Raw genomic sequence first — 22,240 nt, forward strand, 5'->3', positions numbered from 1 at the left:
TCAGTTTCTATCATCTTTAATTTCTTTCATCAGTGTCTTCTAGTTTTCTGCAAACAGGTCTTTTGTCTCCTTAGGAAGGTTTATTCGTAGGTATTTTATTCTTTTTGTTGCAATGGTAAATGGGAGTGTTTCCTTAATTCCTCTTTCAGATTTTTCACCATTAGTGTATAGGAATGAATGCAAGAGATTTCTGTGCATTCATTTGGTATCCTGCTACTTTGTCAGATACATTGATTAGCTCTAGTACTTTTCTGGTAGCATCTTTAGTATTCTCTATGTATAGTATCATGTCATCTGCAAACAGTGACAGCTTTACTTCTTCTTTTCCTATTTGGATTCCTTTTATTTCTTTTTATTCTCTGATTGCTGTGGCTAAAACTTCCAAAACTATGTTGAATAATAGCAGTGGGAGGGTACAACCTTGTCTTGTTCCTGATCTTAGAGGAAATGGTTTCAGTTTTTCACCATAGAGAACAATGTTGGCTGTGGATTTGTCATATATGGCCTTTATTATGTTGAGGAAAGTTCCCTCTATGCCTACTTTCTGGAGGCTTTTTATCATAAATCGGTGTTGAATTTTTTCAAAAGCTTTTTCTGCATCTATTGAGATGATCATATGGTTTTTATCCTTCAGTTTGTTAATATGGTGTGTCATATTGATTGATTTCCATATATTGAAGAATACTTGCATTCCTGGGATAAACCCCACTTGATCATGGTGTATGATTCTTTTAACGTGCTATTGGATTATGTTTGCTATTATTTTTTTGAGGCTTTTTGCATCTATGTTCATCAGTGATATTGGCCTGTAGTTTTCTTTCTTTGTGTCATCTTTGTCTGGTTTTGGTATCAGGGTGATGGTGGCCTCATAGAATGAGTTTGGGAGTGTTCCTCCCTCTGCTATATTTTGGAAGAGTTTGAGAAGGATAGGTGTTACCTCATCTCTAAATGTTTGACAGAATTTGCCTGTGAAGCCATCTGGTCCTGGGCTTTTGTTTGTTGGAGGATTTTTAATCACAGTTTCAATTTCAGGGCTTGTGATTGGTCTGTTTATATTTTCTGTTTCTTCCTGGATCAGTCTCAGAACATTGTGCTTTTCTAAGAATTTGTCCATTTTTTCCAGGTTGTCCATTTTATTGACATATAGTTGCTTGCAGTAGTCTCGCATGATCCTTTGTATTTCTAGTGTCAATTGTTACTTCTACTTTTTCATTTCTAATTCTATTGATTTGAATCTTCTCCCTTTTTTCCTTGATGAGTCTGGCTAATGGTTTATCAATTTTATTTATCTTCTCAAAGAAACAGCTTTTAGTTTTATTGATCTTTGCTATTGTTTCCTTCATTTCTTTTTCATTTATTTATGATCTGATCCTTATGATTTCTTTCCTTCTGCTAACGTTGGGGTTTTTTATTCTTTCTCTCATTGCTTTAGGTGTAAATTAGGTTGTTTATTTGAGATGTTTCTTATTTCTTGAGGTAGGATTTTATTGCTCTAAACTTCCCTCTTAAAACTGCTTTTGCTGCATCCCATAGGTTTTGGGTTGTCGTGTTTTCATTGTCATTTGTTTCTAGGTATTTTTTGATTTCCTCTTTGATTTCTTCAGTGATCTCTTGGCTATTTAGTAGCATATTGTTAGACTCCATGTGTTTGTATTTTTTACAGTTTTTTTTTTCTGTAATTGATATCTGCTCTCATAGTGTTGTGGTCAGAAAAGATACTTGATATGATTTTAATTTTCTTAAATTTACCAAGGCTTGACTTGTGACCCAAGATATCTTCTATCCTGGAGAATGTTCCATGAGCACTTGAGAAGAAAGAGTGTTCTGTTGTTTTTGGACGGAATGTCCTATAAATATCAGTTAAGTCTGTCTGGCCTAATGTGTCTTTTAAAGATTGTGTTTCCTTATTTATTTTCATTGGTGAAAGTGAAGTGTTAAAAGTCCCCTACTATGATTGTGTTAATGTCAGTTTCCCCTTTTATGTCTGTTAGCATTTGCCTTATGTATTGAGATGCTCCTATGTTGGGTGCATAAAGATTTACAATGGTTATATCTTCTTCTTGAATCGATCCCTTGATCATTACGTAGTGTCCTTCTTTGTCTCTTATAATAGTCTTTATTTTAAAGTCTGTTTTGTCTGATATGAGTATTGCTACTCCAGCTATCTTTTGATTTCCATTGGCATGGAATATATTTTTCCATCCCCTCACTTTCAGTCTGTATGTGTCCCTAGGTCTGAAGTGGGTCTCTTGTACACCACATATATATGGGTCTTGTTTTTGTATCCATTCAGCCAGTCTATGTCTTTTGGTTGGAGCACTTAATGAATTTTTATTTAAGGTAATTATCAGTATGTATGTTCCTATTACCTTTTTCTTAATTGTTTTGAGCTTGTTATTGTAGGTCTCTTCCTTCTCTTGTGTTTCCTGCCTAGAGAAGTTCTTTTAGCATTTGTTGTAATTCTGGTGTGGTGGTTCTGAATTCTCTTAGCTTTTGCTTGTCTGTAAAGGTTTTAATTTGTCTGTCGAATCTGATTGAGATCCTTGCTGGGTAGAATACTCTTGGTTGTAGGTTTTGCCCTTTCATCACTTTAAATATGTCTTGCCACTCCCTTCTGGCTTGGAAAGTTTCTGCTGAAAGATCAGCTGTTAACCTTATGGGGATTCCCTTGTACATTATTTGTTGTTTTTCCCCTACTGCTTTCAATATTTTTTCTTTGTATTTAATTTTTGATAATTAGATTAATATGTGTCTTGGCATGTTTCTCCTTGGATTTATCCTATTTGGGACTCTCTGTGCTTCCTGGACTTGATTGACTATTTCCTTTCCCATATTAGGGAAGTTTTCAACTATAATCTCTTCAAATATTTTCTCAGTCCCTTTCTTTTTCTCTTCTTCTTCTGGGACCCCAATAATTCGAATGTTGGTACATTTAATGTTGTCCCAGATGTCTCTAAGACTATCCTCAATTCTTATCATTCTTTTATCTTTATTCTGCTCTGCAGCAGTTATTTCCACTATTTTATCTTCCAGGTTACTTATTTGTTCTTCTGCCTCAGTTATTCTGCTATTGATTCCTTCTAGAGTATTTTTTATTTCATTTATAGTGTTGTTCATCATTGTTTGTTTGCTCTTAAGTTCTTCTAGGTCCTTGTTAAACATTTCTGGTATTTTCTCCATTCTATTTCTGAAATTTTGGATCATCTTTACTATCATCACTGAATTCTTTTTCAGGTCGACTGCCTATTTCCTCTTCATTTGTTTGGTCTGGTGGGTTTTTACCTTGCTCCTTCATCTGCTGCATATTCCTCTGGTTTCTCATTTTGTTTAACTTACTGTGTTTGGGGTCTCTTTTTCACAGGCTGCTGGTTCATAGTTCCCATTATTTTTGGTGTCTGCCCCCAGTGGGTGAGGTTGGTTCTGTGGCTTGTGTAGGCTTCCTGGTGGAGGGGACTGGTGCCTGTGTTCTGGTGGCTCGGGCTGTATCTTGTCCTTCTGGTGGGCAAGGCCACATCTGGTGGTCTGTTTTGGGGTGTATGTGAACTTAGTATTACTTTAGAAAGCCTCTCTGCTAATGGGTGAGGTTGTGTTCCTGACTTGCTCGTTGTTAGGCATTGGGCATCCAGCTCTGGAGCTTGCTGGCAATGGGGTGGAGCTGGATATTAGTGTTGAGACGAAGATCTCTGGGAGAGCTTTTGCCAATCAGTATTATGTGGGGCCAGGAGGTTTCTGGTGGTCCAGTATCCTCAGAGGCTCCGACCCAAGACCTGGCCAGAATACCAAGACCCTGCTAGCACACAGCTCAGAAGAAAAGAAAGAGAGGGATAAAAAAAAAAAAAACAGACAGAACCCTAGAACAAATGGTAAAAACAAATCTATACAGAGAAAATCACACAAAGAAGCATACACATACACACTCACAAAAAGAGAAAAAGGGGAAAAAAATATATATATATATATACATATTTATATAAAAGGATGAGAGTGACCAAATCAATAAACAAATCCACAAATGATAATAAGCACTAAATACTAAACTAAGACAAACATAAAACCAGAAACAAATTAGATGCAGAAAGCAAACCCCAAGTCTACAGTTGCTCTGAAAGTCCACTGCTTCAATTTTGGGATGATTCATTGTCTATTCAGGTATTCCACAGATGCAGGGTACATCAAGTTGATTGTGGAGATTTAATCTGCTGCTACTGAGGCTGCTGGGAGAGATTTCCCTTTCTCTTTGTTTGCACAGCTCCTTCGGTTCAGCTTTGATTTTCGCCCCACCTCTGCATTAGACCACCCTCAGGAATCTGTTCCCTGCCCAGACAGGAGGGGGTTAAAGCAGCGGCTGATTAGGGCTCTCTTGCTCACTCAGGACGAGGGGAGGGAGGGGTACGGTAGTCATAATTGGAATGGGGAGCAAGCCTGAAGTGGCAGAGGCCAGTGTGACGTTGCAACATCCTGAGGTACACCGTGTGTTCTCCTGGGGAAGTTGTCCCTGGATAATGGTACCCTGGCAGTGGCGTGTTGCACAGGCTCAGGGAGGTGTGGATAGAGACCTCTGCTTGCACACAGGATTCTTGGTGGCAGTGGCAGCAGCATTATCATTTCATGCCCATCTCTGGAGCTTACTTAGGTGGTGCCTGCCTTTTGTTGACACACTGGGAAGGAATTCTCTCTCCTCGTGCACCCCAAAACAAAGGTCTCTTGCCCTCCGGCAGGTCCAGACTTTTTCCCAGCCTCCCTCACTGCTAGCTGTGGCACACTAGCCCCCTTCAGGCTGTGTTCATGCAGCCAACGCCAGTCCTCTCCCTGGGGTCTGACCTCTGAAGCCTGAGGCTCAGCTCCCAGCCCCCGCCCACCCCGGCGGGTGAGCAGACAAGCCTCTCGGGCTGGTGAGTACTGGTGGGCACGGATCCTCTGTGCGGGAATGTCTCCACTTTGCCCTCTGCACCCCTGTTCCTGTGCTCTCCTCCACGGCTCAGAAGCTTCCCCCCACACTGAACCCCATCCCCATCAGTGAAGGGGCTTCCTAGTGTGTGGAAACTTTTCCTCCTTCACAGCTCCCTCCCAGAGGTGCAAGTCCCATCCCTATTCTTTTGTCTCTATTTTTTCTTTTTTCTTTTGCCCCACCCAGGTACATGGGGATTTTCTTGCCTTTGGGGAAGTCTGAGGTCTTCTGCCAGCGTTCAGTATGTGTTCTATAGGAGCTGTTCCACATGTAGATATATTTTTGAAGTATTTATGGGGAAGAAGGTGATCTCCACATCTTACTCCTCCACCATCTTTAAGGTCTTTCTCTTGAGCTGCAGTTTAAATTATGGGAGTGTGCGAGCTCACTCCTAGAGACTATACAGAAGAAAAGAATTAAGGTCAGAAAACCTTAGGAATCACAGTAACCAGCAAATGAGACTGAAAAGGAAGCACAGAACAATACAGGGAAACCAAAAATAAAAAATCAAAGAAGGAAAGACTTTCAAATGTGGCAAAGGATTTTTCCATATCAGATACCACAGATGATCTTTGCTTACAGCCATGTTAATGAGGTGGTAGGAGAAGTCTGAAGTGTGAAGGAAATAAATAATGGAAACAGAAGAGGTGACAAGAGACTTTCAAATTCCTCTGGAGTAAGGGAATGCCAATTGGCCCCATAGCCTACTGACAATCCAGTTTAGTTCTATTATACTGTTTCTTTGATGAGTCAATTAAGGTTCAAATAAAACAGTCACCCAAAGTCACATAGCATGCTACTACCTAGATCTGCTTGAGCTTTCAAATATCCAATGATCCCTTCACTACTACCACCAGGAATTTCCAGAATGTGGCAGAACAGTTGTAATTTCCTTACTATGAGTTACTATCATTCCATTTATATTAATTATTGCCACCATTGTACTTTTCAGATTCTGTGAGTGTCCTGGAATTTAGTTCATAATATTTGCTGAAAGAATGGGATTAGTTACTGATACTTAAAAGACATTGTTTTATTATTATACATATGTCTTGAATATTTGTTGTCACCTGGATTCAGTTAGATGCTCTGGTTCAAGCCAACAAATGGTTAGTAAATTTTTGGCATCCATGACAATTTGCACTACTTTGCAGATTTTCTGATTGTTGAAATCTTGCTAGCCCCAATGCAATTCTATATCAGTACAAGAAGCTAAGACAAAAATAAAATCATAAGATTTTTGCATTCTAGATCTTGTTCATAAAGAAGAAGTTCATCCTTATCTGACCCCTGATTTCTTATAGCTGCAGGCTGGTTTCTTTCTGTCCACAGGCTCACCCCCATTTGCATGAGTGTGTTGTATATTTTCTTTACACTTGCAGTTGAAATTTGCAAAGAAGCAGTTTTGTTTACCAGTGTGTAAATGAAGTGAAGATACTGGAGGTATTTATAATGGAACTGGATGTCTTTAAAGTAGAAAAATATTGTATTTCTTCTTGAAGATTCAAAATAAATCAGTGAGCTCTATAACTAATCATTTTTGATATAATATTTTTATTGTGAATTGATTTTAGGGAAATGCTATTTTAAAGTATCCCCTTGACTCATTTACATTGAAACAAGTGGGTCTCATAAGACTGTAAATATATACTGTGAATAATCATCAAAGAAAGTTGTTCAACCACAGCTCATAAATGAACACCAAAAGATAGAGCATTCATTTAGCCAAATTTTTAAAATCAAGGGATTTAATTACTCTCGGACAAATGACTGACAGGCAGCAAGGAAGTGGAAACTTTAAGAATATGTTCATCTCTAAAATATAGTGATGGCTTAACCTTCCTTTTTTTAACCTTCATGTAATTCCATTTTCAACTTTTTAAAAAGAGTTATTTTTCATTTGAACAGTGTTTGTTCATTTCTTGTGAGGATAATTTCTATTATAGAATTTTAAAAATTGTTTTATTCTTGACTGAACATCTTTTTTGAAATCACAGGGAGCAGTAGCTTCAGAATTAAGATGATCCTTTTATTTATTTTTGAACTGTTCATGAGAATTGTGTGTGAAATTTAGCAACTTAAGTAAACAAAATATCTAAATTTTTATCTTCATAATTTTTAAGGCAAAAATCCATCAGAGCATAGTAATCTTATTCTAGAACCAGATATCTATGAAACTAAGAAGTTTGTAAGTTTTGCAGCTAATTACTACTATTAAATATGGAAAAATATTAGATTAGTTAGCTATGTCATAGTTTGTGTTATAATTGTAATGTGTACAAAAGAAATACATGTGCATATTCATATAAAGGGATAGACTTGATCTTTAACTATGAGAATTAGCAGTGTCTGTTATGGATCAGCTTGTTTTCTCTCATGTCATCAGAGTTTTTAATGTATTAGCAGAGTTCCAAATACAGAATCTTGAAATGTATTATTATTTATATAATTAGAGTAATAGAGTAGTCCTTTATTAATTTCCTTAAAGGCCAGCTCCAGATTTGGGAATACATGTTTTATTTTTCTTAAGTATACCTAAGCAGTTGACAAAGAGATTTCCAGAAATGAGCTACGTGATCTTTAACACCAGTCTGTGGAACGGATTTGATAATAAAGAAATATCTCATTACTTTTGAGATTTGTGTATTGTACATGTGCCGCTTGGTAACTGAGAACTCTAAAAAGATCAGTATTAACTGGATTTTGTAGATCTGTCATTCCTGCCGTGCCAAAAATCTGTGGAGTAGTTTGTAATTGCCATTGTTTGGTTTATTACAATAAACAGAACTGATAGGGCTTATGCTATTTGCCTTGTGAGCTGCACTTCACATCAGTCTGTTGCATTAAAATTGCATGCACATATCTTCGCTTATCAGTTTTATTTATCTGTCAGAAATAGAAAAAGGCAGTATGCTTTCAGTATATGGAACCTTATAACAAGAAGCAGGTCAGAAATTAGAATCATTATTTTAATAGTCTCGTGCAAATGTATGACTATATGTCTGTTTCTATTAATCACCTAAAATATGTTCCTATAGGAAAATGCTGTTATTTCCTTTATCATGCTTTGTCAAAGCTTTAAGTATGATTTTAATTGGATTACCTAAGGTACAAATGCAAATCTGCAGAATATAGGATTTTTTCTCTTCTTTGTCAAATACACATCATTTTTTCTTAGAGCTGTTTCTACAGTTGGACTGTTTGACTATGTTTATAGGTAAGAAACACAAGGAGATTATCTGAAATGCTTTAATTTTCTCCCACAGTAAAAAATCTTCATAATATTTCTACTCTTAGGCTGCAGGCTTCTCACCTATGAAATTCTCAAGCTCACTAGCAGTCACATCAGATGTACTATGAAATTTTCAGATACCTGTGGTGAGTTAATCCATGCATACACAGATACTTCCCTCAGAAATCCGGTAACCTCTAACAAATGTCACACATCGCCAGCACCACACCCTCACTGCTAATTCCCACCCCAGTGTACTGGGAAGTGATTTTTCCTTCAAGAATGTGGAATGTTCCACACCTCTCATATTTGTCCTACATGTTGCATTGATGAGGGTTGTTTATTGCAGTGATTCTATTAATTTCCTGTTTGAATGGTGCAACTAATGGATTTTTCTTGTGTATGCAGAAAAATTCTGTGTTCTTTTAAACTACCATCCAGTTTTTATAAGGATATTTTTCTTCCAAAAAGTATAAATGAGGTATTGTTTAAAGATCTGTCTCATATAGTCAAATCTTCAGCAGTTGCTTTGAAAACATGTCCAATAATGGACAAATCATTATTCATAGATAAAGAACTTTGCTGTCCATGACATACTGGTCCTGCCAAGTATTACGTTTGTATTTCAAGGGACTTCTGTGTTTCCAGTGCTGACTGGTCTTTGTTTCCTGGCAAAACAATTTATAGTTCATTTTCAGATAACTATACATATGGTATTTGTATTTTAATTAAAAAGACTGTTGTTATGTCTGATTCTTATAAGCAGAAATTCATTATAAAGGACATTTCTCATTTCCTTGAAATGTTCCCTTTCTTTTTTGCAGGGTTCCTAAATTGCAAAAGCCAGTTAAATAATGTCTTTGGGGAGTTAATTTTTGGCACCATATGTCTCTAAAAATGATTTAATTTTATCTAAAGCATGTTTGCAATGATATTTATGTTCTGTAATGCACAGAGAGCAATTTAAAGAATCTTCTTAAAGAAAAAACACACTAGTCTACTATTATTCCAACACAGTAATATACAATGTATGTATAAGCTTACAAAAAAATTCTGTTTATTTAGATTAATATGTTGTTAATATGTTTTGCCTTTTAAAACGTTCACTTAGCAAAGTGTCTTCATGATATCAACGTGGCTGACATGAAAATGTTATTGCCATTGTTCTTATTAGGGATCCGATCTCATGATTTGATAATTTTAGAAAATTTAAATCACACACACAAAAAGTCAGTTGTCTGAGGACTAATTTGACTTTCTCCAAAGCGCCATTAATCAGTTTATGTATCCTTACACTTTTTCAAACGGATGTACCACCAATCCTCCTCTAATTCTAGCAAATTCAAATTCTCATGAAAATAGCTTACTTACGTCTTCTAATTTAGTAGGAAATAAGTTATAAGGTTATTATTCAACAACTGTATTAAATATGTGAGCAGGGTGGAGAAAAATACCAAAATTTTTAGCAATTTATGAAGTGTCTAGAAGTAGTAATACTTTCCTTATTGATTTAAACTCGCATATTTTGGGTAGTTCTTTTATTATGGGTAAGATCACATTTAGGAAATACATAACAAAAATCTTGTATTACAAAAAAAAAAAACCTCTTTTGTATGTTAGCAGATGGTCAAGGGTAACAGGATACTTTTTTTAAAACCCAGATTATAATAAATTATCTAAAAATAATTCCAAGTCATAATATTTAGAGGATACCTTTCTTACAGAGATGTCAGCTTAGCCTATGGGCTTTTTTTTTTAATGAAACAATTAAATATACAGTAAGTTACAGAGTTATGTGTAAGCTATAAGTGTTAATGACAAATGACATAAAGGTTAATGACAACTTTTTGTGTACCTTTACCAGTTTTGTAAATCTTGACATTTGACATATTTGCTTTGGACGATTAAACCAGTATAGATAGATGCACTCAAAACCCTCTATCTGCCTATTCCTAATATTATTTTCCTCCTTCTTTCTCAGAGTTAAACCACTAACCTTTTTTTTAGTATTTATCATTTCATCTGTGTTTTTAATACTATGTTTATATAGTAATTAATTTAAAATAACTATTAGTTTTCTTTTTATTTATATGTGTTGTACTATTTATATCACTTGCAATTTTAGTATATTTATTTTAAATGCTAGGGTTTAGGGTAGGAACATACCACAATATATTTTTTCATTACCCAAGTGTAGACAGATTGTTTCCAAATTTTCATTAAAGCAAGTAATGCTATAAATGAACATTATGTTGTTTCCTTGAGAACATATTATGACCGTTTCAAAAGGAATATCTCTCAGACTTCAGCATGTGTTACATCACCTGTAGGGCTTGTTAAAACACCAATTGCTGGGTGCCAGAAATTTCTAATTCAGTGGGTCTGAATAGATGTTTTCCTAACAAGCTCTGGGGTGATACTGATCCTTCTGGTCTTGAGAACCACTGTTCTAGAATTTATAGATTTAAGTGTGATTTCTGGATCAAAGGAAAAATATGCCTGCAACTTCAAATTTCTCTTTAAAGTCTTTGTATCAAATTATAAACAAATTTGAACAGTATATGAATGTTCAGGTTTTTTTCACATCCAATTGGTGTGGACAGCTGTTTTTTTTTAATAATTGCCAATCTGATGAGTGTGAGGTATATATATTTGTACTCCATTAGAGGTTGAACATGTTTTCAAGTGTTTATATACCAAATGACTCTCCTTTTTGGTGTATTGCCTATTTGTATCATTTGCCCATTTTTCTGGTGCATTTGTATTGTTTCTTTCATTGATTTCTAGGGGCTCTTTCTATGTTAAAGAAATTAATCCTTGTCAGCTGTGTTATTAATATTTTCTCTAAGCCTGTGGCTTATTTTGTTAGTCTAAGTTTAAGTTTTTTTAAAAATTTAAATGTAATTAAATTTGTCAATTCTTTCCATTAGAATTTATTATTTTAATATTTAGTTTAAAAAATCCTTCCCCTTCTGAAAGTCATAAAGTTAATCTGTCATAGTTTCATACAAAAATCTTAAAGTTTAGCTTTCCTCATTTTAATCTACCTTGTTTTTATTAGTGTATATCATGAGTTAAGGATCTGTTTTTGTGTTGGGTCCTTGTATAAGGTAAACCAATTATGCCATCCTTTCTCTACTGATTTAAATGCTATCTTTGTCATATTTCAAATTTCTGTATCTTATATGAGTGTCTGTGTTGTTCAGCTCTCTTTTCTGATCAACCATTGTTTATCCCTTCCAATGCTGATATTGCTCTTGGCTCCTACAGCTTTAGACAAGTTTTATATATGGTATGGCAAATTCCTTGAGCTTATTCTATTTCACAACTGTCTTAGGTGTTCCCAGTCCTTTGTTCTTCTGTATGAATTTTAGATCAAGTTTCATGAGCCCCAATGAGATGGTAGGCTACTTTGTGAAAAGTTGACGTGCGTGACCATGATCCTCTCTTCCAGTACGTGGACATGTTATATCTCTCTATTTATTCAGTCCTTATTTTATATTTTTCAAAAATGTTTTTTAATTTTCTCTGTAAAACCTACATATTCTTTAATAGATTAAAAACTAGGTGTCTTACATTTTACATTGTGATTATGAATGAGATTTTTAAATTACAATTCAAATTTGGTTATAACTAATTTTTTTAAATGTTACTGATTTTTTTTCAATGCTACTCTTGCAGGAAAAATGTTCCTAAACTCTCATTACCTCTTATTATTGGGTGTAGAGTTTCTTGAATTTTCTCTGTAGATATTCTTCCTCTTATACCTATCCTTTTTTATTTTATTTTCTTATTCCTTTGGCCAGTAAAATTTTAAACAGAGGTATAGATTCCTGATATCCTTACTTATTTTTCCTTGACATTCATGGGAATGCTTCCAAAGTATCTCTACTTCGTAAACTGTTTGTTGGAAGTTTTTGGTTTATACCCTTTATCAGGTTAAAGAAATTTTCTCTGCTCCTTGCTAGTTTGCCATGATGTTTTTCATTGTTGATTGTTTTTGTTCAGTGTTGATTCATATCAACTTCTTTTGGGAATGATTATTTTTTTCTTTACTATATTGATGTAGTACATGAAAATATTTGTGGAAAATGAAACATTTTTAAATTTCTGGGATTATTAAATTATAGTTCCTCTGTACTGTCTTAAATTAAAATAATGAGCTCCTGGATGATACAAACTATTCCATCAATCAAAAAGTATTTATTGGCACTTCTCTGGTGGCGCAGTGCTTAAGAATCCTCCTGCTAATGTAGGGGACACGGGGTCGAACCCTGGTCCGGGAAGATCCCACATGCCATGGAGCAATTAAGCCCATGCACCACAACTACTGAGCCTGTGCTCTAGGGCCCGTGAGACATAACTACTGAGCTCGCAAACCACAACTGAAGCCCACGTGCCTAGAGCCCATGCTTTGCAACAAGAGAAGCCACTATGATAAGCCCGCCCACCGCAATAAAGAGCAGCCCCCACTCGCCGCAACTAGAGAAAGCCCACGCACAGCAACAAAGACCCAACGCAGCCAAAAATAAACTAATTAATTAATTTTTTAAGTACTTTATTAAAAAATAATTATTTATTAATCAACCTCTTATTACTAATAAATCAATTTCAGTCTTAAACCAAGCAACAAATTAGGAGAGCACTTTTACTTTGCACTAAGAAAATACGGATGGTATATTATTTCCTTGCTAGGCAAAGAGAGAGGAGAGAAGAAGAGTTAAGAACCTATTGTTAGACCAATCACAAGCACTGAAATTGAAACTGTGATTAAAAATCTTCCAACAAACTAAAGCCCAGGACCAGGTGGCTCAACAGGCAAATTCTATCAAACATTTAGAGAAGAGCTAACACCTATCCTTCTCAAACTCTTCCAAAATATAGCAGAGGGAGGAACACTCCCAAACTCATTCTTTGAGGCCACCATCACCCTGATACCAAAACCAGACAAAGATGTCACAAAGAAAGAAAACTACAGGCCAATATCACTGATGAACATAGATTCAAGAACCTATTGTTAACTATTGTTGCATAACAAATTGTGCCAAAACTTAGCAGCTTAAACCGATAAACATTCACTTTCTCAAGAAGTTTCTGAGGGTCAAGAATGAAGAGCTGCTTAGCTAGGTGGTTTTGGCTCAGAGTTTCCCACAAAATTGCAATCAAGTTATTGGTTAGGGTGGAGTCATCTGAGCAGGCGGAGAATCTGCTACCGAGATCACTCGCAGAGCTGTTGGCAAAACAAAAAGCTTCAGTTCCTCACCACTTGGGTCTTTCCACAGAGCAGCTCATACAACATGGGAGCTGACTCCCCAGATCAAATGATCTGAGAGAATGAGAGAGAGAGAAAACCAGGACAGAAGCCACAGCTGGGGGGGGGGAGCGGGGGGCGATTCTTGGAAGTAGCACACTATCTTCTGCCATATTCTGTTCAGTACAAGAGAGTCAGTAAGTCCAGCCCATACTCAAAGGGAAGAGAATTCTGCTTAATTTCTTAAAGGGAAGAATTATCAAATAATTTGAGGGCATATTTTTAAAATCACACTTATGTATACTTTATTTTCTCTGATATTAAATAACAAATACTTCAACACTACTTCACTCTTTTCACAGTGTGTCTCAACTGTCCCCTTTGGGTTAGGCATAGCAAGGTTTTACTTTATTCTCTTGTCCTCCATAATGAAAACAAGACCATTTTATGCTCCAGCCTAGTGTTGGAAAATACCTGAAAAGGTGGTGCTTTGAAATTTCTAATTCTATGCTAAGAACATGAAAATGGTCATCTTATATGATGATATTTTGGTGCTGACTTGATTATGGCTCATCCTAATTATTTTGAAACCTGTAACTGGAATATCAAATAGTGTTATTTTATTCTTAGCACATTGTGTTTTTACACGCATGTAAACCCATTTAATTAGAGGTTTTGTGTGTTGTAATATATGCATTATAACATTTAATATTAAAGCCAGGTTTCTGTGATACGTAGGAGTTAGCAGATGTCATGAATTTATGTCGGCATAGTAACTTGGATTAAAAACAGAATCCATACAATATAGTGTATTAAAACAAGAAAATGGAGACTCTCTCATTCTTGTGACAATATTCATTTATTCTGTTTTACTGTCAAAGAGCATCAAGCTTTAAAATGTTAATAAATTTCAAGAGCCTAATCAAATTTAATCAGAAGGTATTTTTACCAAATGTATAAACGTATATTGTACACTGTATGCAGTGCTCACAAGTGTACATTATATATAATGCTCACACTGACACAAGATCGCCAGCTGTATCTCAATACACCATCTCAAAGTGGACATTGACTAGTTTTCCTCTTCATGAATAAGTACGTACATAGCGATCGTTATGTTATCTCAAAAGAAGTATCAATGAATTCCATCTTTGGGCTTCCTTCAGCAAAGAGCTCACAAAGCAAGTATTAGAGCCAAGCTTACCAAGTGTGCTACAAATTCAAACAAGTCAGAAACCATTGTCAGAAAACTCTTCCTCCCTTTTTGCCATTTTAAATGGCTCAGAGTACATACCAGCTGTTTCCTGATTCCGCTTTCCTGACACAGCTGAAGATCCTCACTTCCTCTTTTTGTAAACAAAATCGAGGGCAGTGAGGTTGGGGATCTTTTTCCAAAATGACTCCTCCTGCTCTAACATTGCTCCTCCTTCGATTTCTATGAGAACATCCCATTCTTTTCCAAAATTCTTGAAATACTTGCCTGGGGCTAAACAGCAGCCCAGTTCATCTCAATTCCAGTGGCTCTCAATTCCATTCTTACTTCTGAATACACGGCAAGGACTGCCCTTGCTAACCTCCCACCCAGTGTGTTTGTGTCCCTCTCTGTCCTTTTTTGTTTCTCTACCACTTCCTTCCTCATCCCACCTCACCTTCCCTAAAATCGGAGTGAGAGGGCAGGAATGTAATCGTTCCAGGAAATGATTATGCTTCAGGAATGTAATCATTGGAATGTTTCATTCCAGAAACACTGGGTTAATTGAAGTCGAAGAGATCAAAACCCATTTCAGTTGCTTTGGTTCTAACCTAAATTCTGCATCCAGTTGAAGGATTTTTCCACTCATAACTTAACTCTCTCTCTCTTTAATTTTCCCTTTCTATGTTTTTATGAGTCTTGCATTTACTTGGTTTATTTTTCTCTTCTTCCATTAATTCGTAAGTTCCTGAATGTCTTATTCACTTCTTCACTTTTGACACTAAAATTTTACCAGTTCACTTTATTGAGTTAATATCAATAAGTATTTATTGAGTGATCACTGTCTCCTGACATCTTATAATTGGGCTTTTATCATAACCACTTTCCTAAGAGGGTTGTTTTCATGACCAACTCTTAAATTAACTGTACTCCTGGGTTCTTAAATATTTTCCCATATATATTGTTGATCATCTTATTGTCTTTAATGTGCATCTGTATATGTGTATATGTGACTTTTATTGGATTCTGATTCTTCTCTTTAAGAATGCCTTCAGTCATTCTCTTTCCTGGTTTATCTCTTTCTAGAGGCTTATTCGCTATAGATTTTTTTAAAGTTTTTTGAGATATTACTCTTTCTTACTTGATACGTAAGGAACTTTTCTACTTACGTAGCTTGAGTTAACACTTATATATGGAGTAATTTAAGGCCTTTGTGGCTACCTCAAGCTAGAACACAGAAAAGTGAATAAAATTGACTTACTGTATACAGCACTTTCTCCTCATTTAAGGTGTGGGTGTGGGAAATATTATCATCCAGTTCACTTTGGTTGATGAGCTCCCACTTGTAAAACCTTGCACACATTGAAGTGTCCACTTGTAAAAAAAATTATCTTCACTTTTAGGAATTCTACTAGAACTCATCTTCCTCTTATTTGCCTTTTGTCATATTTGTGTATATCGTAATAAAAATATAATGCTTTGAGTAAAGTGTTCTAATGTTTTAATGAATATGTCAAGATACAGCACACCCTCCCCCTATTGGCTGTCAGAGCTTCCAGAAAAAATTTTAATATGATATTACAATTATTAAAATATTTTATTTAAATAAATATTAAAATATTACAGAAAAAAATATTGACAGATTTTCCTCTTCAAAAGTGATTTACTGTTTAATTCATTAGCCTAAATTATCTGAAATGCCCGTAAACTAATTTCAGATAATGTATTTTGGCATTTAGCAAGCTGAAATATCTATAGTTTCAAGGTTATTTTTTCATCCTAAGTTAACCAATTAACCAAGAATAGAGGCTTTATTTTTCTGTGGGTTTATATAGATACCTATGTGTTGCTCATTTCAATGCATAATGAAGATAATGATGGTAAACTATTCACATGCAACACCAGGTAGCTATTTTTAAAATGATTATTTTCGGGCTTCTCTGGTGGCTCAGTGGTTGAGAGTCCGCCTGCCGATGCAGGGGACACGGGTTCGTGCCCCGGTCCAGGAAGATCCCACATGCCGTGGAGCGGCTGGGCCCGTGACCCATGGCCGCTGAGCCTGAGCGTCTGGAGCCTGTGCTCCGCAACGGGAGAGGCCACAACAGTGAGAGGCTCGCGTACCGCAAAAAAAAAAAAAAAAAGATTACTTTTATGTAAACTGTTTATTGAAATATGCATACAGAAACGTTCACAAGTCACATGTGCACTGTTTGATGAAGTCTTGCAAAGGATCCCTTAAATGTAACCAGTACCCAAAACAATAAATAGAACATAAAATAGCCTTTTTAATGTGACATGTTTTTATTGTTATGAAGACATATTTGATCTGAAATTTTTTGGTGTTTATCTTTTCATTCTGCAAAATACAGCTAAAAAGAAATCAACATAAACAATTATCCACGTTACCAAAAAATAAAAGCGGTTTCAGTAACAGAATATATTATGGGGAAAAGTTTTTAATATGTTTTTTCTCTGTTAATTTTTATGAAGCTTATTTCTTTGAAAATAACCTAATTATAACAATTCCGTATGGTACAGCTATGCTAACTGTTGAAGTACAAATGTTTATTGCCTTGGTAACACTTCTACTGTGTTTTTTTGTTTGTTTGTTTGGTTTTAGATTAAAGTTCCAAAAGATATATTTCTCACAGGAGAAATCTTTCTTTCTGTGTTTAGATTCCATATTTAAAGTGTCACTTCTAAACGTCGTGTCCACTGTATTTTAGTGCAGTGAGATATTCCTATGTCACGTAGTCAGAGGGAGGTGGATTAATAGGGAGTTCGAGCTGGAAATTTCTTCCCTGTTATTGTTCTCCCTCAGCAGTTGGTGGCTAAGTTAATTCTCTTTAGTTTTGTCATGCTCCAAAGCACACATTGCCAAACCATGGTAAGGGTTTATGAGGAAAAAAAGAAGCGATGGTGTCCATCAAAGTCTCAAAGTTGCATTTTTCAACTTTGGCTTGACCTGATGTGCCATTCAAAAAAGCTTCGAAAGATTATTTTTTAAAGAAAGGTTCAATATGTCCCGAGGCTATCGGTTTTGAGTTAAACTGGGTGAAGTAGAAATATTTTACTCATCAGCTTTGCAGTCACAGAGTTTGCCTCAGCTAGAACAAAACTGCTGAGGCATTTAGAGAAAATTAACCCCCCATCCTGGCGGCCAGATGTGACTGGTTTCTGATGAATGCACATGAGTGGGCTGAAAAATCAAGAGACTGTGAAATTCCTGTCAGGCCCGTACAGTGCAGAATGGGCTATTGACTGCTTTCTATATTTCCCTCCATCATTCTTCTTGAACACTGCCATTAATTTCCTCTCCTACTCTGACTTGTGTTTTTCCCCCCTCCCTCTTCCCTTTAGTTCTGTCAGCTGCAAAGAAGGATACACAAGTTGTGGCAGAAGCACTTCGAGCTGGTGGTCCTCTACAGCCGTATGAGGCTGGCCAAGTTCCAGATGGACTCTCAAGAGAGTATTCAAAAAATATTAGCTGTGCAGGTAGGTGATTGCAGGGAAGTGGGAAAGATCATTCTGATCTAGATTGAAAAGCAAATGATGGGTAGTGTGATGAAGCATTAAAACCATATCCCATCAGAGTTTTATAAATTTTTAACCTCTTTAATAAACTGGAATTGCATGAAGGATGAATTCAGTAAGTTAGCATATACACCATGCATACATACTTTGGGGGCAAAGGGAGATTGAACTTCTTGCTCACAAACCTCAGAACGGGTTTTTATAAATACATTTGATATAAGTATATATTTTCGAATCTTCAGGCTTTGCAGATGCCATCCGGCTGTTTAAAAGATACTGTCAGCAGTTGCCTTGTGTTGCTTTTGTGTGAAATCTACTTCAGTAAAAATGACACTGATGTTTAGTTTATTTAACTGTTTTCTTACCCCTTCTGTTTTTGCAAGAGGCTCGTCCTCCCAAGCAGATTTGGAGATGACTTTATTTAAAAAATAAGCAATTAGGGATGAGAATGTAACAGTGGTTCCAGATGCGTGTGAAATCTTACTATTTGTGTCTGTAAAAAACTTTTAATGGATCAGTTGTCCTTATTTTAAGACTCTAATCTATTTTAGAAACCCATATTAACTATGTGAAGACTATTATTTGAAAACGACTTACATTTTTTAAATGAATATTTTGCTATTTGAAATGTTACATATGTATAAAATATAACCTCCCAAAGGAAAACATCCATCACCTGTTCTATAAAAAAAAAAAACTACCTCTTCTATAAAAAAACAAAAATAGTAACACCATAAAAAAGCATAATTTTTATTAACTTGCAGTATTAGCAACACATGCTGAAACTAAGGAAACCAAATTCTTTTCTAAAAATTTTAATTACATGTGCACGTCATGATGCTTTTACCACAATTTAAAAAAAGGATGTTGAAAAGCACTTCCAAAGCTATTTCAAATTTCATTTTTACTTGTGGCTATTTTTGCTATTTTCTTCTGAGGATATATGTATATAGATATGTAGATTTATATCCCATATATAAAGTATATATGCACTTTAACAAGTATATGTACAAATACTTTATATATATGCTTTATATACATACTTTAATAAAGTATATTATATAAAGTATATTTATTTAAGGGTTCTGTTGATAATGTATTATAAAAAATATTTTAATAATAGGAGAAATTTTAAGTTTGGAAAAGGTAGTGCTTAAAATATGTAGGTTTAATAGAAATTCATATGCAAACTTGAGTATAAACTATAACTGCAGTATTTTAGAAGTCAGGAGCATATTTTTTCCTTAGAAATGTTTATTAACATTTAGTACATTAAAAATTAGAGTGGCTGTAACCCATGGTTTTCTTTTAAATATTCAAAGGTAAACTTCATGTTCTAATTACTGTCTTGGAAAAATCCTTTATTTCTTGCCCAACTGTAAACATTCTTAAAAATCTTTCAAATGATAAATTCTCTTTGTGAATTAGGGTATATTTTGAAATATTGAAAACGTCAATAGAAACTATTTGAATATGGGTAAAATGAATTCTCAATCCATAATCTTCAGTCGTCCTTATTCTAATTTTTCATTAGAAATTAGAAATTCTTTACCAAACTTGATTTTAAATTACTTATTTTTATGACTTTCACATACCAGCTGAAGTGAAAGGATAGAAATGATAGTATAGTATCGAAAATTCAACTACCCAACACCTAGAGATACAGCAGCAAGGCTGGATTGTATTTGGGGAACTTGAGGAGCATAACTTAATGGATTCTTTTCTTATCTACTGGAGAGACCTTCCATTTAGAAGATTTCCATTTTGGCTTTTAATCAAAATTCAAAAATATAATTTTCAGGATCTTGCCATAAAACTATAGAAACATGTGAAATCCTCTGGGATAAGTCAAATCCAACCCCCTCAACATGGTACACAATGCCCGACTCCTGCTAACCTTCCCAGCTTCATCCATCTCCACACAAGTTCCTTCAGTCAATTGCAGTCACTCCAAAATTCTTACTAATCATGACGCCTTCTATTCAACTCCTTCCACTCCTGTGCTTATATTCTTCCCTCTTTCTGCAATACTATTGCTTACCGTTCCTGTTAAAGAACACCTGAGTCAAATCAAACATCTCCTCTGCAAAATCCTCCCCGAGTGCTTCACCCACCTTCCTCTACCAGATGAATTAGTTTAGATCTTCCTTGACCTCCTACTGTACTCTGTTCGTAACACCATACCACAGTGGTATTTTCAGCAGCTAACACTTCCTACTTGTTGGTAAGGTCCTCTTCTTGGAGGATTCTAAACTCCCTTGGGACTTTATACCATCAGTGAAATTAGCTCATTCTTGTTCTGTTTTTAAGGGTGTATGGTAACAATGCCACTAAGGGAATCTCAAAGTATTCCATGCCCATCTTGTTTTCACTTATTATATCCAGTCTTTAAAAAGAAAAACATGGCCTTTTAAATCAACTCTACTCAAATAAAAATTAATTGAAAAAGAAAAAAGAAAAGAAAAAGAAAAAGATGATAGAGTGATTTAATATGTTAGCAGAGTGAGTCTGCAGGCATCAATCTCTACAGTTTGACTCAACATGACTAAAAATTGCTTAACAAACCAGATGCCATCGCTCTCTTTGTTTATGATTCAGTAGCATGTCCATTTTGGGCAATCTAATGTTTTATATTTTGAAGGTAGTATTATAGTGATGCCATGAGATATTAGTGAACTATTTAATGAGAAAATCATCTGATGAAACTTCTGAAAAGTAAATGGTATATAACTGATGCTGAGCAAAAAGCAATTCAAAATAAATGTTGAGCAGAAAAAGGAGACTGTATCATCCTTGGGCTTGGAGGAATTCCTTGCCAGACCATCAAAAAGCATAACTGGCAGCTCTGCAGATTGCAGAAAACCAGGTGGGCCAGATAAGCTTTTGAATTACATGCTCAAGCAGGAAGCAATAAAATGAACTATATTCTGGAATGAGGAATCAGTATATTTAACTTTGCAGCCATTTATATCAATATCTGCATAGGGATTTTAGTTCACAGCAATTTTAATATAAGCCAAAGTGAACTACTACAAACTTAGAACCAATGCCACGTTCCAGCACTAGCAAGCACATAAGACTTCTTGACTCTGACCATGTACAGTATATTTTACAGTCCTAACCTCACATCCGAGCCCATATAAAGTAAGTACTATTATTTCATTTTAACATCATTATTTTTCTCTTTGTATTTTTAATGTTTTTAATGATATGAGATTTAATACCTCTTTGGCATCTTATTTAGAAAAAAGACTCATTGTTAACTCATCATTTAAGTGAAAAAATGTGATACAGCTACAGCATGTTAATGTGATCTTATCCTGAGTAAGCATAAGTGTTTTCTCTGGTTAAAGATGATACTCCCATTGCACTTTTTCAAAAGTTGAGTACATCTGCATTATTTTATACAGATTTGGAAAGCATAGTTTAAGGGCCATATTGATTTACTTGAGAGCAGCAATTTAAGAGAGATGAGGAAGAAATATATAAAATTTAGAATGCTTAATTATAGAAGGAAAAGACTTTGTCCCAGAAATCTAAATGACCACCAAATGAAGGTCAACGCATGAATATTTTGATGAGCTCTAGAGGGCAACATCTAGACCAATGATGGAAGAGTTTGGAAGGTGGGTTTGGGCTCAGTAGGAACACATTTTCTAACAGGTGATGCTGTCCAAATGTGCATTGCTGATACTCAAGCAGATGTTAAGGCAGTGGTTGAGGGAAAGCAAATGGTCTAAGAGTCAACCAGAGAGCATCTCCTGGAGCAGGGCTCCTCCTGGAATGCTCTCCTGACCTTACACAACATCTGTGTGTGTCTGTACCTCTTCACCCACTAGAATGTGAGCCTTCTCAGTTGGAAAACATGTCTTATTTGTTCATCTTTATCTCCCTGGCACCAACTATAGTTCTCAAAACATAATAAGTACTCAAAAATAATTGGTGAGTGAATTTATTATTAAGTGAATTGGTTTATTAAGATTGAATGCGATAACCTCAAAGGCTCTCTACAGCTCTTGGTGCCTACAGTTGTGTAGTTAATAAACAAAAAGTTTTGCCAGGGATTTTGATGGCACAGAGGTA

General features: G+C 35.4%; 1 protein-coding gene across 1 annotated transcript in view; it reads left to right on the top strand.

The window, feature by feature from the left end:
• Window positions 1–22,240, top strand: part of CCDC178 (coiled-coil domain containing 178) — a 383,416-nt gene that overhangs the window by 321,002 nt on the left and 40,174 nt on the right. Inside the window, exon 19 of the mRNA XM_059039646.2 lies at window positions 17,984–18,118. Coding sequence (XP_058895629.1) covers window positions 17,984–18,118 — 135 coding nt within the window. The remainder of the gene's footprint in view (window positions 1–17,983; window positions 18,119–22,240) is intronic.

Source organism: Kogia breviceps, chromosome 15, assembly GCF_026419965.1.
Source record: "Kogia breviceps isolate mKogBre1 chromosome 15, mKogBre1 haplotype 1, whole genome shotgun sequence".
NCBI lineage: Eukaryota > Metazoa > Chordata > Mammalia > Artiodactyla > Physeteridae > Kogia > Kogia breviceps.